The 20,354-nt window shown below is 39.4% G+C and overlaps 1 protein-coding gene across 1 annotated transcript in view; it reads right to left on the reverse strand.

The window, feature by feature from the left end:
- The window catches only part of kdm4b (lysine (K)-specific demethylase 4B), a 43,356-nt gene that overhangs the window by 17,972 nt on the left and 5,030 nt on the right, over positions 1 to 20,354 (reverse strand). The window contains exons 3-8 of the mRNA XM_070908294.1: positions 19,837 to 20,012; positions 18,779 to 18,893; positions 18,013 to 18,206; positions 11,517 to 11,566; positions 6,861 to 6,964; positions 4,948 to 5,085 (exon numbers count right to left, since the gene is read on the reverse strand). Coding sequence (XP_070764395.1) covers positions 4,948 to 5,085; positions 6,861 to 6,964; positions 11,517 to 11,566; positions 18,013 to 18,206; positions 18,779 to 18,893; positions 19,837 to 20,012 — 777 coding nt within the window. The remainder of the gene's footprint in view (positions 1 to 4,947; positions 5,086 to 6,860; positions 6,965 to 11,516; positions 11,567 to 18,012; positions 18,207 to 18,778; positions 18,894 to 19,836; positions 20,013 to 20,354) is intronic.

The raw sequence follows: 20,354 nt of genomic DNA on the forward strand, positions 1-20,354 counted from the left end.
GAAAGATGGAGGAAGAGAGACAGACATGAAAATATTTTCTTTTGTGCCTTGCTTGCTGTATTACATTCCAGCCCTATTATTTCCTGAGCTGTACTGAGAGCCTTATGTTCAATTACTGGAAACACAGCAGCTCACGCTCTCCAGGAAAACAATATCCAGCCTACATCTCATCTAGACACCACTTGACAGACGGAAACATTAAAATATGGCGGGGGGTGGAGCGGAAAGTGGGAGGGCAGAGGGGGGCAAGTAAGCCTGGGTATAGCTGATTGTTACCGTCATGAAACCTTTACCAAAAACAGCAATATGCCAGGAAGCTACAAACGTAAAAGAGTATTGCTCTTATATTGATTGTACCTGGGAAAAAGTGCTATTTTTATTTGTAAAAAGGATATAAAGGCTCATTTTATTTTCGTGAAACTATTAAGAGGTTATGGAGATTGTTGCCAAACTCAAGGGCCAGGATGAGTTACACTTTATTATCATATAAAAAGTTAATTAGAGAAGGGAAACAGATTTGGATATGCACAAGATCTGGGAAAACAAAAACTCACCCTGAGGCAGACAGTCAATGAGCCCTGAAGTATACTTGGGCTCCTAATGAAGCTAAATTGTTGGAGCCACAGAAAACCTAGAGCCTGGGGACTCTCTATGGATCAGTGGACTCAGTGGACTCAGTGGATGTGCCAAGTACTAATAACAAAACAGAGTTTTAGTCTGACCTGTGTGACCCGACCCACTGTAGCTGGAAAATTTTGATTATCTAAAAGTCTATGCTTGCTTTGATCACACTATCGCCGATGAGGACAGTAAAAACCAGAAAGATAATCCTAAGAATGATTGGAGAGGTAATTAAACATGGTAAAGATGCAAAATGCTGAATATACTGAACAACTGGGCTGTATATCATCCAGCTGCTCATGCTGTTAAGACCTAATGTGAAATGAGACAAAAACTTATCTGAAGCCTTATTTGACTTATTTCTACATTTTTTCCACAAGATGCTATAGAAAAAAGTGCTGCTGACCAAGTTTAAATAATGACTAAATTGCTCCAATTTCTCACCCTCCCACTTATTTCTTTCCCTTCTTTATCTCCTAATATACTCCCCCATTCAACAACAGCTGCTTTATATGCTGAATAAAAAGGGTGCGATTTGAAAAAAAACAGTAAGCGTTTGGAATAGTTAAGAAGTGGTGGTGTAAAGCTTTCATAACTGTAGACCTGACTGAGTGTATAACAAACAGTGTATACACCGTACTGTATTGGCTCATCTTGCACCAGGTTTTCTGTTGTAAATGTCAGCAATATGTCAAGTGTGATGAAACAGCAACCACTAATCTCACACAATATGGCTGCCCTCTAAGGGCAGGTAATGGCAGCAGGGTGCCTTGAAACTGAAGGGTTTTGATGCGTGCATCCTTCTGATAAGCTCTACAGTCAACTACATAAGATGTAAATTAACTAGAAACAAGTTACAATAGCCCCTCCTGGAACAGCAACTTTCACCAACATCAAGACAGAGTAAAATCTCTGTGCTAATCATGTTATTGTACTTCCTTAATAAATGCAAGAAGTTTAATTAGGTGTTGTTGTCAGTGAGAATTTTACTTTAGAAATTGCTAATTTAAATTGATAAAAGCCAGTACAGGGGTTCAATGTAGTAAAGGCTGCTTTTGGGCTGTTTCGCATCTAACGAGCACCTACAGTGTGAATGTCTAGGTAAACTGTCTTTGTTGAATGTGTGCGACATGTTTACTGTGAAGCTTCAAGACAACGACACCAAATGTGACTAACTGCCCTTGTAAATTCACTGGACAAATGCTGGAAAATATTTTCTAATGCTTTCTAATTTTCTAATGATAATCATTGTTTCATGGTCTTAATCAATTATAAAAATCTAGTTTACTTTTACTAGTCTAGGCAGTGTTCTCTACAAGAAAAGTCATACTCTTATCTGTTTAATAATGCAGTAAGTCTACCACACAACTAAAAGAATGTATTTTGTTTATTGGTTATCATGGACATAAACAAAGTCTAATAAAAATGCAATATGTCCAATCACAGCATGTCTGGGCTCGACAAAACAAGACAAGTCTGCAAACAAATATAAAAAAGACAGAGTGAGTCCCTTGCAATTCACTTTCAAGATGAAAAAGTGATGTGATCTAGTCTGGGAACTGAGAGGATGATTTCTGCTCCTCTCCCAGACAGAAAAATCACCATGGAAGCCTGGGGTAACAGCAGCAAAGTGTGACTGAGCACCAAACGAACGGAGAGAGGCTTTCATTGAGAATACCACAGATCCAGAACACAGAAACTGTTAACATTCAGCGACATAATGGTGTGGCAGACTAACTATATATATAATAACTATTTCTAGAAATAATCTACAGGGTCCTTTTTGCCATCTCCGGTGTTTCAGTGGGATCATTGCTGAGCTGCTTTCTACCAGTCTAGTACCTTTGCATAGTCAGAAAGGTTGAGGAGAATTTAAGTTTTAATTAAGTTAATTAAGACTGCAAAGTCTGAAATAGCAGAAGGATAAGTACATACACACACAGAACGCAAGGATTGCTTTGACTGCAGGTATGTGTTCGCTTAGTAAGTCAGACAGATGGTTCAGCAGTTGGGGAATTTGTATTTAAGAAGACTGAGACATGAAGCACGCCTAAGCTCACTCTCTCTTTCTCTCTGTTGAGGGCTGGCAGCCCCCAAACAGTGACAAATTCGATCCAGAGCCCCATCGCTCACTGTCCTGTTTGGTGCTGACAGAATAAAGCTTGGTAGGGGGAGAGAGGGAGGGGAGACAGCCAAACGAGTTAACAGATGACTGCTTGAGCCAAAGACAGAGAGAGAAAGATTGGGGGGGGGGGGGGATTAAAGACCAAGAGAGATTGAGAGACTTCATTGTTCCCAAGCAAGTGGCTGGTGTAGGTGAGCTTAAAAAAAAATCTGTATATATGAACACAAATTACTCAAATGATAATGAAGTGGAGCAGAAATAAAAACACTGAAATCACTCACTGAAAATACAGTGTGATATTTTTGCACTAAATATGAGTACATTACTCAAAGCTAACCTGTTACTTTTGCTACAATTACAGCATAATGCTAAATGCTAAAACTGTCCTAATGCCAGCAAACTATTACACAACAATATCTGTCTAAAGTCTGCTAACATTAAACATCATCATCCAGTATAAGATACTGGTCATACCAGACCAAGTAAGGCTGTAGCAGGCATTCGAAATGAAATACCAAAAAAATTAACAAATTCCAGTCAATATATTGACATTTTCTACAGACAAATACACTATCTAAATGTGTCTGCAGTATCTATTCACTCTCAAGAACTAAAACCATGGCCAAAAATTACACTTTAATTTGCTGAGTTGGCAGATGCTGCCACCTTCAACTAATGAGCACATGTAGGAGGGCCACAGCCAGCCAAAAACCACGTCATTTCGTGTGATATCTTGATGCTATACTTTTTTTTGTTTTTTTTACTTATTAATGGGGATGAATAGGAATAAGACAAAGGCAAGGAGAAAAAAATCTCACAGGTAATTTGTGAAAGCCACACCCAGTGAACGGGCGTTGAGCCTCCATACTTATTCGGGTCTTGCTAGAGGACATACAGTACGATTGCTGTTGGGACTGAATTTAAGCAGCACTGGTTACGGGACAATCTATGTAACCACTATGCTGCCACACCATCCAGAGAGAATTAATCTGTATGAAAAACAAAGAGACGGACTGGCAGAAAGAGCCTGTCTCGTTGGCTGAGCTGTTCTCTTTCATATTCCTCTGACTGTGTGAGCTGCACTGTCGATTTGTGGGCTCGTATTAGCAGAGAGGAGTGGACCACTCTTCTTTATCAGACTGAGACAAGTGTAGTGGAGATGCTCCCTTGAGCACTGGGTGGAGGGAAGACTGCTGGAGCCTGGACTACTGGTCCTTAAATTACAAGTGGCCACATGGGTAAAGTAGGAAAACGAGAAAGAGGGAGAAGGGAGGGAAATGTACTTCTGCAAACTGGCACCTCATAAATCTGACATGCAGCCAAGTAGAGAGAAAGCCAGGAAACAGGGGAACACACACATATATGTGAACACTCACACACAAGGGAAGAGAGGGGGAACTCAACAGGAAAATGAAATGGAAAGTATAGAAAAGAGACAAGGGGGGTGGTTCTTCCAGAGGACATTGTAGTTGGGCTTCTGTCCACAACCAACCCATGCCCTGTCAATTTCATGCTCAGCAGCCCACAGGCAAAGCAGCAGTTTGCGTCAATGGAAGGATGCGAGGGTAAGGTTAGTGTCGGTAAGAGATGGTGTGCAGCAGACAACCAGACACCACTTTTATATTTCGATATAATCTATTACTTCATCCCTTCAGAAAACTAAACAGCCAGCGCGGAAAAGCTGCAAAGTTGCTGCTGAATAACATCAATCAAACCTCTTCAAGTAGAGCGTTTGTGTGGTGATAATGATATTGTTGAAGTGAAGGTTTCCTTATGTTTTCTTTCACTTCAAAATGTCATACCTTGTTTCAAATAGATTCATGCTACTGAAGCCAATAGTTTACGATTTAGAGAAAATATAACTGGTATTTAGCTGCACAGTGCCCACACTGCCTTAAATAGGCCACCGTAATTTTACTAACACAATCTAAATATGCACAGCCAAGAATAGGTCTTCATCTATTAATGAACATCCTTAGTGACTTCAGGCAGCTCTTCAGCTCTCCTTTCCAGATCATTCCAAAAGATTTCAAAAATAAACTACTTCCCATAATTTCTGAGACTTTCCAGGCATACAAGCGTAGCTTTCTTTCTGTCAAGTGTCCTGATTTTACTACACTGAATTTCGCACTGTTATCTGTTACACTGACTTCATGTCATTGCTACAGGGCTGAATATATACGCTATAAGTCTTCTCTTACCTGGGTTGCCATCTTGCCGTAGTCCACCCAGCGCAGGGTGGCAAAGTTTGTGGACTCTGCGCAGTTGAAGCCATGGTTGAAGCCAGCGTGGTAGCCATAAGGAAAGGTGATCATAAACTCCCCTTCATTCTGAGTTATCTGTTAGAGAGCAAAAAAAACTAATTACAGAGTTACAAATTTAGAAATGTAACATGTTACAATTCTTAAAAAAATAAAAGCTTAATGCGTGCCTATGAACAAATTACAAAAAAATGCTTAAATTACCACCTATTCTGTAAACTTAATTCCAACTAAATCCCCATCAAATCCATCTGAAGATGAAGAATATTTATGTCCACTGCAGCATCAAGTGAATGAATGAAGACAACAATGCATCTCTGGCCAACTAGCTGGCTAAATAAAAACTAATTAGGTCACTCATCAAGGACACTATTAAACTTACTTTTAATTAATTTGGGACAAAGTTTTTGTTTGGTCATTAGAAATATTAATGAATAATTTCTTGACACGTTTAATGGCAAAGACCATGTGAAAACCATAGACAGAATATTTAGTTTGAGTTTATTTCGTTTCGTTTAAGTCATTTTACTTTAAAGAAATTGTAATTAAAAGTAATACTTCTCTTAACTGTGTTGATTATTTTTCCACCCGTCTCAACTAAGTGACCATTTTGCATATCCTCTAAATGTTGTAATTAAGACTTTTACTCACTTACTCCTATTTTATATGAGTTGAAATGATCGGTTGTCTGTGTGTATACTTTTTTCTTGATGATGTATGTATGTATTGTCAATTTTTTTTAGTTATTACTTCCAGCAGTGACTCACAATTGTCTGACCATTGAAGTATCATCTGATCTAATTCTAAAATATATTCTATTATTACTCATCAGTGTCACATCACAACAATTGCTATTGAGGCTTTAGGAGTTCAACTCCTCAGAAACAACTTTTCTCTAAACTTTTCTGACTTGCGAGCAGAATTAATTCAGCCTAACATGACTGCTGCTCCAAGTGTTGAGTGTCTTCCCATGAGCTCAGTGTTATTCTGAGAATGTTAAAAAAAATGCGAGGACAAGTTAAGTACATTCTTTTTTAATGTGTTGCCCCAAAACTTAAGCCCTGCGTGTCTGGCTGTGGATCTCAACATCTTTGTGAAGCCTGGATCCAGGCAATCAAGAGACACATCAAGCCAGACAAGGTGACAGGCATGAGGGGAGAAACAGGGGTAGAGGCTGAGAGCGGGAGATAAACTGCCTCATATAAAGGCAGTGGTTCAGATATCAAACATCCCTTTTTGCTCTTGCAAGAACGCAAGAAGACGGTTTTATTTTTACACATGAATCGAGAAAGGTACTGTAGGTGTGTAACAAGTAACATGTACGCTGTGATAATGACGTCCTGAGGGGGGAGTGAAGAGATAAATGGGGTGGGGGAAAACCCTCTGCTGACAGTGGAGAACTTTGTATGCCTGCTCTGTGCCCGTTTTTTTCTTTCTGCAATTTTCCATTAATTTTTTGCACTGTGAGGATTTGAATTGCCTACTGAATAGAACAAAAAAAGAAAGTTGAAAAAAAAAAACCAATTAATTTCCTATGACAGACACAACAGAAGATCATTACTCATCCTGTATCAGCACTACAACCTGCAGCTTTTGAGATGTTAGCATCAAAGCTTGTATTGTCATCTGTCATTCAAAATAAACCAACATCTTCTGCCATTCATGCAAGACCCACAAATGTTATCAGCAAGCATCATGACTGTCATTCAATACTGGCTGAAGTAAAGATATAGAAGCCTCTAACAATAACACAGACATTATTCCCTATAATAAAAGACCAAAATGAACATTATTTTCTCATGGTGACCAATAAAATGTCCTTTTATGTCGTGCATAGACCAGTTGCCACTCACCCTGTCAAAGGGAATGCCATATTTCTTTAGGATGGATGGAGATATCAGCGTCATCTTGTGGCGAAGGAAGGCGTCACAGCCTTGGGAGCTGCCAGGGAAGAAGCCTGCAGGGGGTGACAGCAAACACAAGACATTTAAGATATTTCACTGGCAATCCAGAGAAACTCAAATTGTCCGATAAAACCATGAAAAACTACACAGATAAAATACCATAGGCTCTACGACAACAAACATTGTGCAGTATTCTTGTTAACAAAAATCTTTCCATCATATTCTGTCAAATTCCTATACAGGTCAATAACTAGATTTTCAGGCAAGTGCAAGTGTGCAATAGCTGATAGAGATGCAGCAGTTGCATATGGCAGGCATTATCACTGCTGCACTTTGATAAATGATTGCTCATATAGATTGTGTGAAGAGAGGGATTATTCTGTCAAAAGCTATGAAGCACCAATCATGTGCTTAAAGTTTGGTTCTGCAGTATTTATGTGTTGCAGTTGTTCGATTAATCTAAAACTTCGGTTCGTATGATGTAAACTCTGTAATCAGATTTCTACTCTACCTTTATTTTACTCTATATGTGATTATTTTCATATATATTGGAATATTTTAAAATGTATTTTCCTGATGTTTCCAATGTAAGATATTAGAAAAGTGTTTAGTGATAGGATGCTGCTTTAAGAATCTTTTGGCAGTGTTGGAGGAGGGCTTAGTTAGCAGGTATGTATTATTCAGAATTCCAGATAAGCGTTGCCAATTAAACAGATTTCTCCAGCAAAAATGTAGTTGTGTGTACTATATTATTGTTAATCCCACAACCTGGAAAAGGAAATCCGATTTCCTGTTGACATGGGCGTGAATTAATTTACTGCCTAAGTGTGGAATAATCACATTACCGCAGTACATGTAAATGCAATGTTTGTGTGCCTCCAGGATGGATTTCAGGGGATATCTGCTGGATTGCATTATGGCACAAAGAAAGACTACAGCACAAAGCTGGGACTGGGTGCTGTCATTTCCAAAAATCTTTATCCTATTCAGCACAAAAAAAGAGAAAACCTTTGTCTCCCAACACACTTTTCTACCATTCCATTCTTCTTCAGAGGCGACCAATTGTTTTAACCATGGTCTCATTTGTTTACTGTGTCATAGTTAATCCCCCAAAAGTATAAGGGGGTCTATAAACTGCTGTGCTTTAATTGTTGATGTCTATGCTCCCAAGGCCACTTGTAAAGAAAACATCTGCAGTCTTGCATACGTTACAAAACCACTCAAATTGTATGTTGTGCAAATGTGTGATCGCAACTACTACTACAAACACATAAGCAAAAGTGCACTTGCATAGCTACTGAAACTTGCAATGCTACCTTTTGTGTTACAAAACAACCACCCCACTTCCTTAACAACACAGACTGCTTTGAGATAATATACCCCTCTGACATTTTTGGTTTTCAAAGCCCCAACTCTCTTTCTAAAACAACTGCTCACTTTTGCTCTTGGAGACAGCGAGACTCAGACGGCCTCTGCATAATCAAAAGCGAGAATTTCTCCTCCATCGCTCACTCTCCCACTCTTTACTGTCTGTACCCGCCAGTGCCTCAAAGGGGGGTCCATCCAAGCCTCCACCCAGTTAAACTTTAATGTGACTGACAGTATAATCGGCACCCATTTCATCCTTCATTTTCACTGCATTGTTTCAGCCTCTGTTCCACCCTACAAAGCAAGAGAGGGAGAGAGGGCCTCTATTCTCTCATCGCCTGCCTGCTTGTTGGAGCTGATAAAGGTGAATAATGTGCCGACAGAGTCCGGGTATTAATCCCCATTAAAATGCAGCTGGCTCTCTGAGCTCTCCGCGGGGTAATATTAACTTAAAGGCTTCATTCTGTCCTTTTGAGTTAGAAAATTAAGTTCCTGCCTCCAACCCTACACCCTTTCAGCCACCCCACCCAATAAGTCTGAAGCTATGACTGAAATAATGCGGAGATGAGGAGCGATAAGAGCAACGGCTGTCGCTGTGTCGAATGTTTGGAGAGGAGTTTTCAAGTAACAAGACCATTGTCCCAGCCCCATTAGGCATTCCTACTACGCTCATAACTGGCTTTTTAGGACCTCGTAAACGGTTGGCTACCTGTGCTGACGATGGCTTTGATAGGTCAGTGGGTGCTTGTTAAACAACGTTGGCATTGCTTTCCTCCCACTGCCAGCTGCTTAGATGAAAAGAGAGAGGAAGGCTGCAATCTGACTGTGACTGAAAACTCAATGCCAACATGAAGAGTGATAAGATTTCGATAACATTTCATAAAATCTATGAATCTATTATTGAATTCACTATCAAATCCGAACCCTTTTGAATATCTTTTCAAATCTATTTAAGTTTCGTTTTCAGCAATCTCATTGGAAATCCCCAATAGTGTAATAGAAAACATGATTTAATGTAAATGTTTCATTCTTAAATCTATTTGGTGCTTCAGCTACTGAGAAAACGTTAACTCCACTGACTCAAGCGATTGACCTTGCAGTAACAAAGTGTATAAAAGCTGACTTCTCCTATGCTCTGAGCTCACTTGCTCAGCTCACTCATTTGACCGTGCTGCGAGTCCATCTGCAGATGCTGAATTAAACCTACAAGAAAGACAAGTTTTGACATTCTGCTTTATAAAACAGAAATTGCCACCACAAGGTCAAAATCTACTTGTTGTACAGCACTTTGATATTTATGGCCATTTAAAAACAACCGTTAGGTGATTCTGCAAAGACGTTTTTGTGTACTGTGACTGAAGTTGTCATTATAATAGGCCTTTCTCACAGCAGACATTTGAAAAGCACACATGGAAGTAATAACACTAATTGTGGTTCCATTCCATTTAGGATTACTGTTATCAATGTCTGCTGTGAAATTGGTCTATTTTATCCAAGGCAGTGCTTCTTTTTAATACTGACTTTTATAAGGTTTTCACCAGGTATTTATCGTGATTAGATGGCTATGGTGGAAGGAAATGGGGCTCTCTCACTGTTGATGATCAGAATTTAGAATAACACAGGTGTAACCAACAACATGAATAGTGGATATCATGACTTACTTACTAATCCAAATGAAATGGAGCCATTGTTTACATTATGAGTTAAACCTGGTGATTTCCTGCTATGACATTAAGTCCATTTACATAGTTCAAGCCACAGTCTTGTGATCTTGTAGTTACATGTACATATAGCTAAATCATTGATCATCCCAACAGCATGTTTTAAGATTAATTACACTGTAAATCATGTGTTTAATATTACCTGGGTTTTTTTTCTTTTCTTTGAAGATTGACTGCTTGTCTGTCACATATTGTGCGTTACCTGTTCTAGCCACTCCAGTGCAAAACAAGGACAGCTAGAGAAAGACGCTATGCATTGGTGATTATTGATTTGTTCTCAGCTCTTCACAACAACAAGGACAAACGGAATGTGTCTATTTAATGTAGTTTGGAAAGGGCAACTCTCCATCATTTTCCCCTCATCTTATAACTCACTCTGAGCAACCTGCAATAAACACAAGTTAATCCTCATTGATCAAAACAAGGGATAGGAGGAGGCGAACATGAGTGGTGGAAATAAAAGGGAGAGGTGTGAGGAGAAATCTTATGTCAGAGAGAGGGGTAGATGGTTGAAGAAACACTAAAGGCAGAGTGGTTAAACCCTATTTCATGTCAGGCTCTATTCATCTGAGGCACACAAGATTTGCAGAATTTGAGACATAACCCTCACGTCAGAACCAACTCTGGCTACAACATTCAGCTAATGTTGAAGTAAATTAGAGATTCAGTCTGACATACTAATTAAAACTAGTTGTAATGTATTTGATTTTGCCAAAAATCTGCAATGCTCTTGGGTTGTGACACATATGAAGACAACATAGCAAGCGGCAACAGCCAACGCTTGCTCCTTGGCACCATGAACAATCCATCAATGCACAGTCCGGACTGATTGGACTTCATTGTATGGGCTTTGAACACAGTTGATGCTGCTGGTTTCAATTCAACCAGCCTCTCCTCCAAATTCAGCATCTATAGCCCTCCTGATCTTTTTAGAACAAGTGACTGCACACAGTAAGTGCTTCAAGCTGCTCTTCTTTCTCAAGCTCCATTTTAGCACAGCCAGGTGACAAAGAAATCTATGTCTTTGTATGTGGTGAGAAAGCGGGATATCAAAGCTCCTCACCCACTGAGTATGTGCAAAAGATTGTTCAATGTGTGGCCCACAGCGTATACTACACTGTTCACTGTGAGGACCACTGTGTTAGCCAGACAAGAAACAGCAGAAAGGTTGTTTATTGTGAGTAGTAAAGGGCCCTTAACAGTGTTGTGCATGCTGTGCTTAAGAGGAATGAGGCAGGGCGTAGCTGAGAGGTGCTACTTTACTTTCTATTCTCCTGTGCAAGGGAGAACCAGTAAGTGAGCTGTGGCTGAGTGCTGGTGTGTATTCTGTGCATGTATTAAGTGTGTAGCATGTGTATCATCTCATGGTGTGTGTGGAACAGTCTGAAGCACTTGCTCTTTCACTTAATGTGCATTACTGACCAACAGAAAGCCAATGCAGGGTGTAGATGGGTTAAATAGGAAAAAAAAGAATACACAAAATGGATTTTACTTGAAAGCATCATCAGGGCCTCACCTTGTGCCAGCCTCTCCAGCCTCTTTCCGTGCTCAGGTGGGATGGCATACCTGCAGACAGAGGGGAAACCAGTTGATCGGTTTAGTGAAAGGTTGGCTTATTACTAAGAAAGGGCTGTCTTATTACAGGAAGGACACAATTTTGACATCTGCAGCAAAAACAAGTCATATCACACCTTATTTATTTTCTCAATAGTCCTCTTCCACTTCCACCAATATTCTTGTCAAGTACAGTGCATAACTCCCTCTGAATATTGTGCTATTATTTATCTCACCCATTTTCCTAGAACTTTCCTAGACCTGTAGGCCTATCAGATCGTGACTAGGCTGCCTTCTTAGCATTCAAGATATCATGAAAACACAATTTTAGTTTTGAATAAAGTACAAGACACACTGAGCAATTCTCAGAGCGTTCCCTTAAAGGTGTGTTCAAAGTGAAAGCACATTTTTGAGGCAGCATATAATAGTATATAAAGTCAATGCAAAGATGTGGATAGATAAAACTTCTTACTAGGCATTTGGGCATGGACTCCAGCCATCAAATTTGAGCAAATAATTCTGAACACCTTATGAATTAAAGCTGACACAATAGTATAAATCAGTAAATGCTGCCCTACATAACAGCGTTGTCTAGATAGTTAAAAAAAGAACTATAATTTGGGGAAAAGGGAGGGTGGTGGAAAAGATTTAAATGACCGGTGAAGGGCAGGACAAGGAGAAATTACTGTTTTGGGAGTGCTGGGTTATTTCACTGCCCTCAGCACACACCATTTTAAGAAATGAAATTACCCATGCCGTAAACCTCACCACCCCTCCCTCCCTTTCTCCTTTACACATGCACACATCATGCAAACCAATCACATTCTTATCAATGTTTGGAGGATGGAGGTTTTAAGTTTGCTACAATGTTGCTTTGATCCCTTAGATTATTTTGATATACTGTAGGTTATCTTTTTCCTACTTCGACTTTGCTTCTGTTTTATTACTGTACAAATACAGTAGCCCTGTGGCACTAGGTGAGTGTTGCTCCACAGGCAGAACAGGGTGCTAATATTACCAAGAATTCAATGTGTTTGTACTGATAATACATGAGGTAGGCACTGTAAAGTATGTGCCATTACACTAAATGTCAGATGCTACATTTAGAAAGCAAGTTTATTTGTAAAACAGAGTGGGAGGGAGCCAGCAAAGCTCAAATCTGATCTGTATATTTGTGAAGTTATTACAACGCTCTTTATTACTGCAATTATTTCCTCTGGGTTGCCTAACCCCTCTAGAGACCTCGGGCAATAAACTATGGGTGGGGAAAAAAAGCCCACATCTGCCTCAGCAATCACATGGATGTTTGAAACAAAGGGAGAACGAGAAGTGACAATGAAAAAGAAAGAACGAAGATGGAGAGATGGTGGGAAGCAACACTTAAGGGGAGACAGAAAAAGAATGAGCAACAGCATAAGACAGAGAGAGAGAGGGAGAGAGATAAAAATATGAAACACAAAAGAAAGTAAAAGACAAAGTCAATTTCAGTCAGAGGTGCCAAGACATGGTGCCACACTGCCACCTGTAGACGAAAGCTTAGAGTTTCAGAGAGGTTTATTATTCTACCCTGGATATTTATTATTTGGGAGCAAGCAAGTGACATTTGACAGGGAACAAATGTATTGAAATTCAGGTTATTATCTCAGAGTTGTAACTGGCCTATTTTATTGAGTAAATATGCAGTTAACTGCCCTCTGTATCTTTGCCCTGGTTTTAATGCAAGACCATAATCATTCTCTACATGTCTGCCTTTATTTTTAATTTGGGCATTTTGCTCTGAAAAGGTAATTCATGATGAGTAACACAATAGTAATGAACCGGGTTATCAGGTCATCATCAGAGTCGTAATTTGTTCTGAGATTATAAGGCAAAGAACAATAAGACAAGTAAGAACTCCTGAGCATTGCTGTTTCACTTTACTGTTTACCTGAAAACTTTGCATCAACTCAAACCTAGCCTTGGGATTCGGTTTTTCATTACACCACAGAGCAACAGGCATTCTTGTGAGTGCCAATATGAAAAATGTACCATGGCAACTTATCGATGGCCACCAACTACACCACACAAACTGCCCTGCATCGTTGTTTTTCTACTCTCAGTTATGTTGGGACTGAGCCATTCCAGGGGGTTAAAACAAGGTGGACTCTTACCTAGGCTAAACACATCAGGGATTTACCTCTGTTTTAAAGATGAAATTGAATTTGAAGACGAAATTAATATTGAGCTAACTCTCAGGAAGACAGCAAATAAGTACATTCCCTAAAATGTCTGAGTATTCCTTTAAAAGGAGGTTTTCTGTGTAGATGTGCACACATCAGAGCTGCCCGCACCAGAGAACATCCCTCAGATGATCTCTTTCCATCCCAGCATCAAACTAAACAAATCAGCAGATCAGCGTGACTCCTCCTGTTCCCTCCCTCCTAAGACTGTGGTTGCCATGGCAGCAACACGTCTGTCACTCTGGCAGCAGAAAGAGAAACACACAAATAAAACAACACACAGCAAATGAAGGCTTGAACTTTTCCACCTCTCTGAGGAAGAGTATGATTTATCTATTGCGGGGCAGCATTCCTGGCAGGTGAAATTGAGCTGTCATGACATTTAATACTGAGACCAAATAATACCAGTATTATACTGCATTCGTGCAACGTGAGGAAGTTGCAAGGAACAGGAAAACCTCCTGTTATTCCAATTTGGGAGTCTTCACACGGTATTCCAGGGCAGGTAACCCCCACTGCTAGCCCAAAGTCACACCAAATAAATAGCCTAAATTAGCTAATTTTGCTGTGTTACATATTTGGAGTGGTTTGTTAACCAGTAAAATACAAACAATGTAAAGCTCCTTTTAAAGTAAATTCACAGTTAGGATTGATATTGGATTTTATTTCAAGATAGCTGCCAGCGATGGTGGCTTTGCACTTGCAGCTATTTTTCCCACTGGTTTGTTCACACTGTATTTCTTATCAGAGTGTTATTGCTGCCGTCAGAAATTTCAGATATCTAAGACTGTATTTTTGCGCCCTAACAAACATACTTAACATCTCTTTTTAATTTGTTCTACACTATTTCCATATACAAAATGCTTTTTGTTGTCAGAAACTCTTGGAGCTTACTTGAAACTTATTAAAAAGAAACCACTATGGGACCTGTAAAGGCACCTTCAATTAACACTAAGTAAAAGCCCAGAACACCCCACACAACATCCAAACGGCAGGTACAACCCAACTAATGCTATATGCAGATCTTCACCTCCCCACTTCTCTCCTCTGGGACAAAAAAACTGTCAAACGAGAATGGTTCAAAACCTTTGGTCTACAGAGAAGGTTGAGGACTGGTAGATTCATAATAAACTCCCCCTTCCCGGGAAGTTGCAGCCACGGTACACTTCAAAATATCCCTTTCAATTCTCTTTCGTCAGTCTTTCTCTATCTTCCCCCCTCATATGCTCCAAGGCTAATCTTTTATCTGACAGCACATCTAAGGGTGTGTGTTGGGGTAGAGGGGTGATTGAGAGGGTTTCAGCAATGAAAATAAAGAGAAAAAGAATGATGGAGGGATAAAGGCAGGGAGAAAGTGACAGACTGCTAAGGCTGAGATCTGTTACACATCCGCCAGCATGTGTGTGTATGTATGTGTGTGTGTGTGTGTGTGTGTGTGTGTGTGTGTGTGTAGCGGTCGTAGTCTTTATGGTAGGGTCTGACTTTGATGGGAGCAGAGTTGCAGGGGGAATGGACTTAATTTCACAAATGGTTGCATATGAGAGGAGAGGAAGAGAGAGAGAGAGTGTGTATGTATGTGTGTGTGTGTGTGTGTGTGTGTGTGTGTGTGTGTGTGTGTGTGTGTGTGTGTGTGTGTGTGTGTTTTAAGGGGGCATGCTCTGTTTAACAGCCTGTAATTACCCCATCACACACAAGTGTAAAGTGAAAATGATTCAATTTCAGAAAAATGAAGGTGGGAAGGCTTGGTGGGCACTGAGAGAGAGAGAACAAAACCAAGCGAGAGAATTAAAAGAAAGCAAGGAAAAGAGGAAAAAGAAAAGGCGCATTTTTAAAAGAAATGAATGGTGTGCATCTATCCATCTAAGAGTGAATTAGTCTTAACAAATGAAAGGGATGATGGTATGGGCAAAATAAGTGTAAGTATAAAAGGAGGCAAGTTCAGAAGCAAGAAAGTTAAATGTGAGTTAATGTGTTGGCTAACTGCAGACTCAGCCGGGGCAGATATCAGCTTTAAAAGCCATACAGGCAGTGTGACACAGACAAATACTTTGTCCAATTGATAACAGAAAGAATCAATTACAGAATATCAATTACTTATTGTATATCATGACTGGCATATTTGAAAAGCTTTATTTGTTACTTAAAAGTCTTCATTTTAAATGTACTCTGTATAATTGCTGCTGGGACATTTCTGCTTTTGCTCTCTTGCTCTGAGACAAGTCATTGATTCAATCACTGTAACAACATGTGTCTTATTGTGTCCATGAATAAGACAATAACACCCTACCTACTTGCCAATTTAACACTGTACCAGTTAAACATTTGCCCAGATTAGGGGATCGATGCAGGCACAAACCTGTACTGTTAGCATGCCACTGCCACCACTGGGCTCAGGCCGTTGAAAGCCACACTGAAGATCACAGCTCTATGAATGTCATATTTACACACAGACACACACAAAAGAGTATCAAGGGGCAGAAAAGGAAAAGAAAAAAGTATTTTTCCGCAGGGACCAGGGACCTGCAGGGGTGAGTGACAGAAACAGAAAGAAATGTAATAATGATGCACAGAATAGAAATCACTATCAATACCTGCTACAACAGCTGCTACAAATGGTTTCAGCAAACTTTCTGTGCGTTCACAAGAGTGAAGTTACGATGGAAATTCAAATTTCATAACACCTGTGAAAACCAGGTCACCAGAGGTACTGTTTTCCTTTTGTTCAACATTCTTCAGAGATGTACTGTACAAATTGCAATTCTTTGAGGAATCTGAGGACAAAGCCTAGTGATTTGAGGAGAAAACAAAAGACGAAAACATTTGCAAACAATTCCAAACTGAATTGAATTCTAGCTTCGTAAAGTGTTTGTCTTATATCTTAAAGTCAAAACATAAATCCAAAACTGAAAAAATGTCAAGCACGATCAAATATCTCAAAAGTTAATTTGCCAAATAAGGAACCCCCAGATGGTGAAATAACCAATGAGAAGCCTCAGTATTATGAGCACAGCACAACATGCTCAAAGTAGCACAAATCACCAGCATTGCAGTCCAAAGCAGAGATTCTCAACACATTACTAAGTAAAGTATCTGAAGCTTGCTGCTCCAGAAAAACAAGCCAAAAACAAGAATCTGAGAACTGTGAATGATGTAGCTGGCATCAAGTTGGAATGTTTAATACCCAATAGAAAGGTCCCTCCCTCTAGCCCTGGTCTGCCATGAGTGCTTTGGACTGCTTCACTGAGACAAATGGGTTGAGGGCCCCTGATGTACACTACAGAGCAGATGAAACAGCAGCATAAGTGACAGAGGAAGAACATGTACCACAGGGAGAGGGGGCTTCAAGCGGAAGCTCCTGTCCTCACTCGTATGCTTTGATGATCACCTTTATTGTGTGTGTATGTGTCTGTGCCACTGTCGCTGTGTGTGGGAAACAGGAGATCTGTCTCTTCAGTACCTCTATAACCAAGTTCCAACCAAAGTACCTTATCTTTAAATACAAAAAGCTCAATGAAAGCTGGAAAATTTAAAATATGCTCCACACTGTCATAAAGCTGCAAAGATTAGTTGATGAGTTGATGAGTCAATCAACGGAAATGAATCAGCAACAATTCTGATTGATTAATCGTTTTGAGCCATTTTTAAGCAAAACCTCTAGTATTTCTAAGGCAAATATTTGCTGGTTTCCTTAGGCTTCCAATAATTTAAACGGAATATCTTTACAAAACAAGACATTTGAAGACCACACATTGGACTCTGGGAAACTGGAAAAGGCTTTTTTGACCATGTCCCCCCATGGCCCCAAAATCGATAATCGATTTATCAAGAAAATAAGGAGAGATTAATCTGTAATGAAAAAATAATCATTAGTTACCTACTGCTGCGTTACTGTCCTAAAGGCCAAATAAATTAATAACAACAGAAACTGCGATGTTATCTCCTCTTCAGCAGTTTTATCACATGTGAGAAAGAGAATGAAAGAAAACTATGTTTTTAAATTTATAAAACCTCCACTGAGTTATCTATGCAGCATGACATGGCAGCAGAATTCCACGCCTGACATCTAAAGTACAGCTTCCATTGTTGGTGCATAATTAGTAGCTACAGTTTACACACACCACTGCTGCGAGCTACAACTGTACACCAAGCACAGGTCTTTGAACCAATTACAAGCTTAGAATTACAAGTGACAGGAGTGAGGCTGAGCTTCAAGAAAACAAAATAAAAACAGCAACTGACCAGGACTTCGACTGTCCAAAGTGCAGGTAGTTGATGCTGTAGAGGTCCATGTCCTCAGTGTGCCAGGCAAATGTGGTCTTCCACATGCCAAAGTACAGGTAGGGAGTGTTGACACCCTCAATGACGATGCCACACTCCTGCTCCACCATATCCAGCAGCGTGTTGAGATGACCGATGTTCCACTCTCGAATGTCCTGAACGGAGACAACAGGCATTTTTTATCATTAGCATGTACAGAGTAGTCTGCACAGTCCATCAATAACCACCAGATGGTGGTGTAGTCAAACTAAAATGTACTTGCTGGCTCCCTGATCTTTGATGTGGTCACAATCATTCACTGAGCAGAGTATTAAAGTAACACCACCTGGTGCAGAAACCATTTTTTGATGCTGGCAACAAGTCATAAAAACACAATCTTTAAAGTAGCTCTCTTTTTCTTCTTTAAGGACATAATATTAGAATGAACAGTTATCCATTTATCAATTTATTCAAAACATGTATCCATAAAATGGATTAAAAATAAATCATATGGTGTATTTTGATACCTAGGTCGTCCAATAATATTTGTAAACCAGTCGATTAAAAAGCTCCGCTGTCACTGAAAACATATAATACCAAAAATGGAGTAAATGCTTTTTTGTCCTCAAATCACGGAGTAATCATGATTAATAACGCTGAACAAAGTATCTAGCTAAATAAGCAGTGTTAACAAATCAGCCATAACCAATGACCTCTTATACACTTCTTGTGAACACACAACCCTCACCTCATCATAGATGGAGCCACTGACATCTGCACCATAAATGGGTGACACAAATGTCAGGTTCTTCCAGTACTTCCTCTCTAGGTCATCAAAGTCTTTGTGCTGGGGTGTGCAGTACCTGAAAACAGCACAGGAGCAGTCATATTGTAAGCAGTGAGCTTGAACTTCATAACAGCAGAAACTGCACAATGTCACTGTTTTTATATGCAATATATAGACATTATTATTCTTTCTTATTATTTGTAGTAGTAGTAGTACTTTACTTGCCCATCCCTAGACAAAATCCTCAACAAATAGAGATAGGGTTTTATAATTGTCTGCATTCAACTTCATTTAAGTATTTTATGACCACTAGAGGGCAGAAAAGGCACTCCAAAACAAGCCTATAGCAACAAGACTTTATACAGTTCCTAAATAAAGTAATTAATCTCCTTTGGTCTTCATGTTTTATTAGTTTCTAACTTTAAATCAGTAGGTTAAGATATTTTTTTAACAAAAATAAATGTTGACATAGTTCACTTATTCTCATTTACACGAAGCAGAGGAAATCTCTTTTAAAACAATATTATGAATCATTGAAATCAGCTAAATCTGTCACTTTGCAAAATAATAGTCAATGTTGACAACTTACAAGTGACAACTTGAGCTGAAACCAAACAATTTTGTTCTTGCTGGAGGAGTTTCATGCCAATCATAGACACAAAGGACATTGTTACAGGTGTAAGCTTAAACCATTTGCTGTGTTTAGCAGTGGTAGTAGTGGTAGAAGTCATTACTTATTCAATCTCACCACCTTAATCATTAATCGTTATGCTTATACTTGATTTATTAAGAATTCTTAAAAAGGTTGAGCAAGACAAATAATTGTATTATCAGTATTTGTATGAAACTGAACTACATGACAAAATAAATCTTACAAAACATTGCTTGGAAGATGTAGTGACGTAGAGGCCTCTGATCATTAGTCTCAATCCCTTCTAAACACGTGGTTGACAATGTCTACAAACATAAAAGAGCAACCACATTAATAAATCAGGCCTCTGGACCGGGGACCAACTCACTTCTTGCTGTTGGCCAGCTTGCGGTACTCGCTCACGGTCATAGACTTCTTCTGGATGTTGTACTGAGTGAACAGACCCGACTGACCAGTCACCACCTGCGTGATGGGAGCTGGGATCACCATGTCCTCGATGGTGTCGTAGGACCGCCGCGGCTTCCAGCCCTCCGGGGGAATCACCTGGTGGAGGAGACAGATTGTTAGCATATATATTTACATTCAGTAAGCTAACATTCAAATTGAGTTTTACACTGACCTGCAGCTAAATCTTTACACTCAACAACAATACTATCAATGAGACCATCAAAGTCTTATTGTATGTTATTTGGGGCTTGTACAAATCTCTAATCTGGCACAACATTCAAATCCTTTTTCATTCCACTGTATTAAGTTTGAACAATTGATACTCAGATAATCAGAAACTATTACTTACCATAACATGCCAAACTTTTGCTGATTGAAATAAAATTCAAAATCAGTTTGGATTTTTTGGTTAATTAAACTAAATATGGAATTTTAAAA

The sequence above is a fragment of the Enoplosus armatus genome, chromosome 7 (genome assembly GCF_043641665.1).
Source record: "Enoplosus armatus isolate fEnoArm2 chromosome 7, fEnoArm2.hap1, whole genome shotgun sequence".
Classification (NCBI taxonomy): domain Eukaryota; kingdom Metazoa; phylum Chordata; class Actinopteri; order Centrarchiformes; family Enoplosidae; genus Enoplosus; species Enoplosus armatus.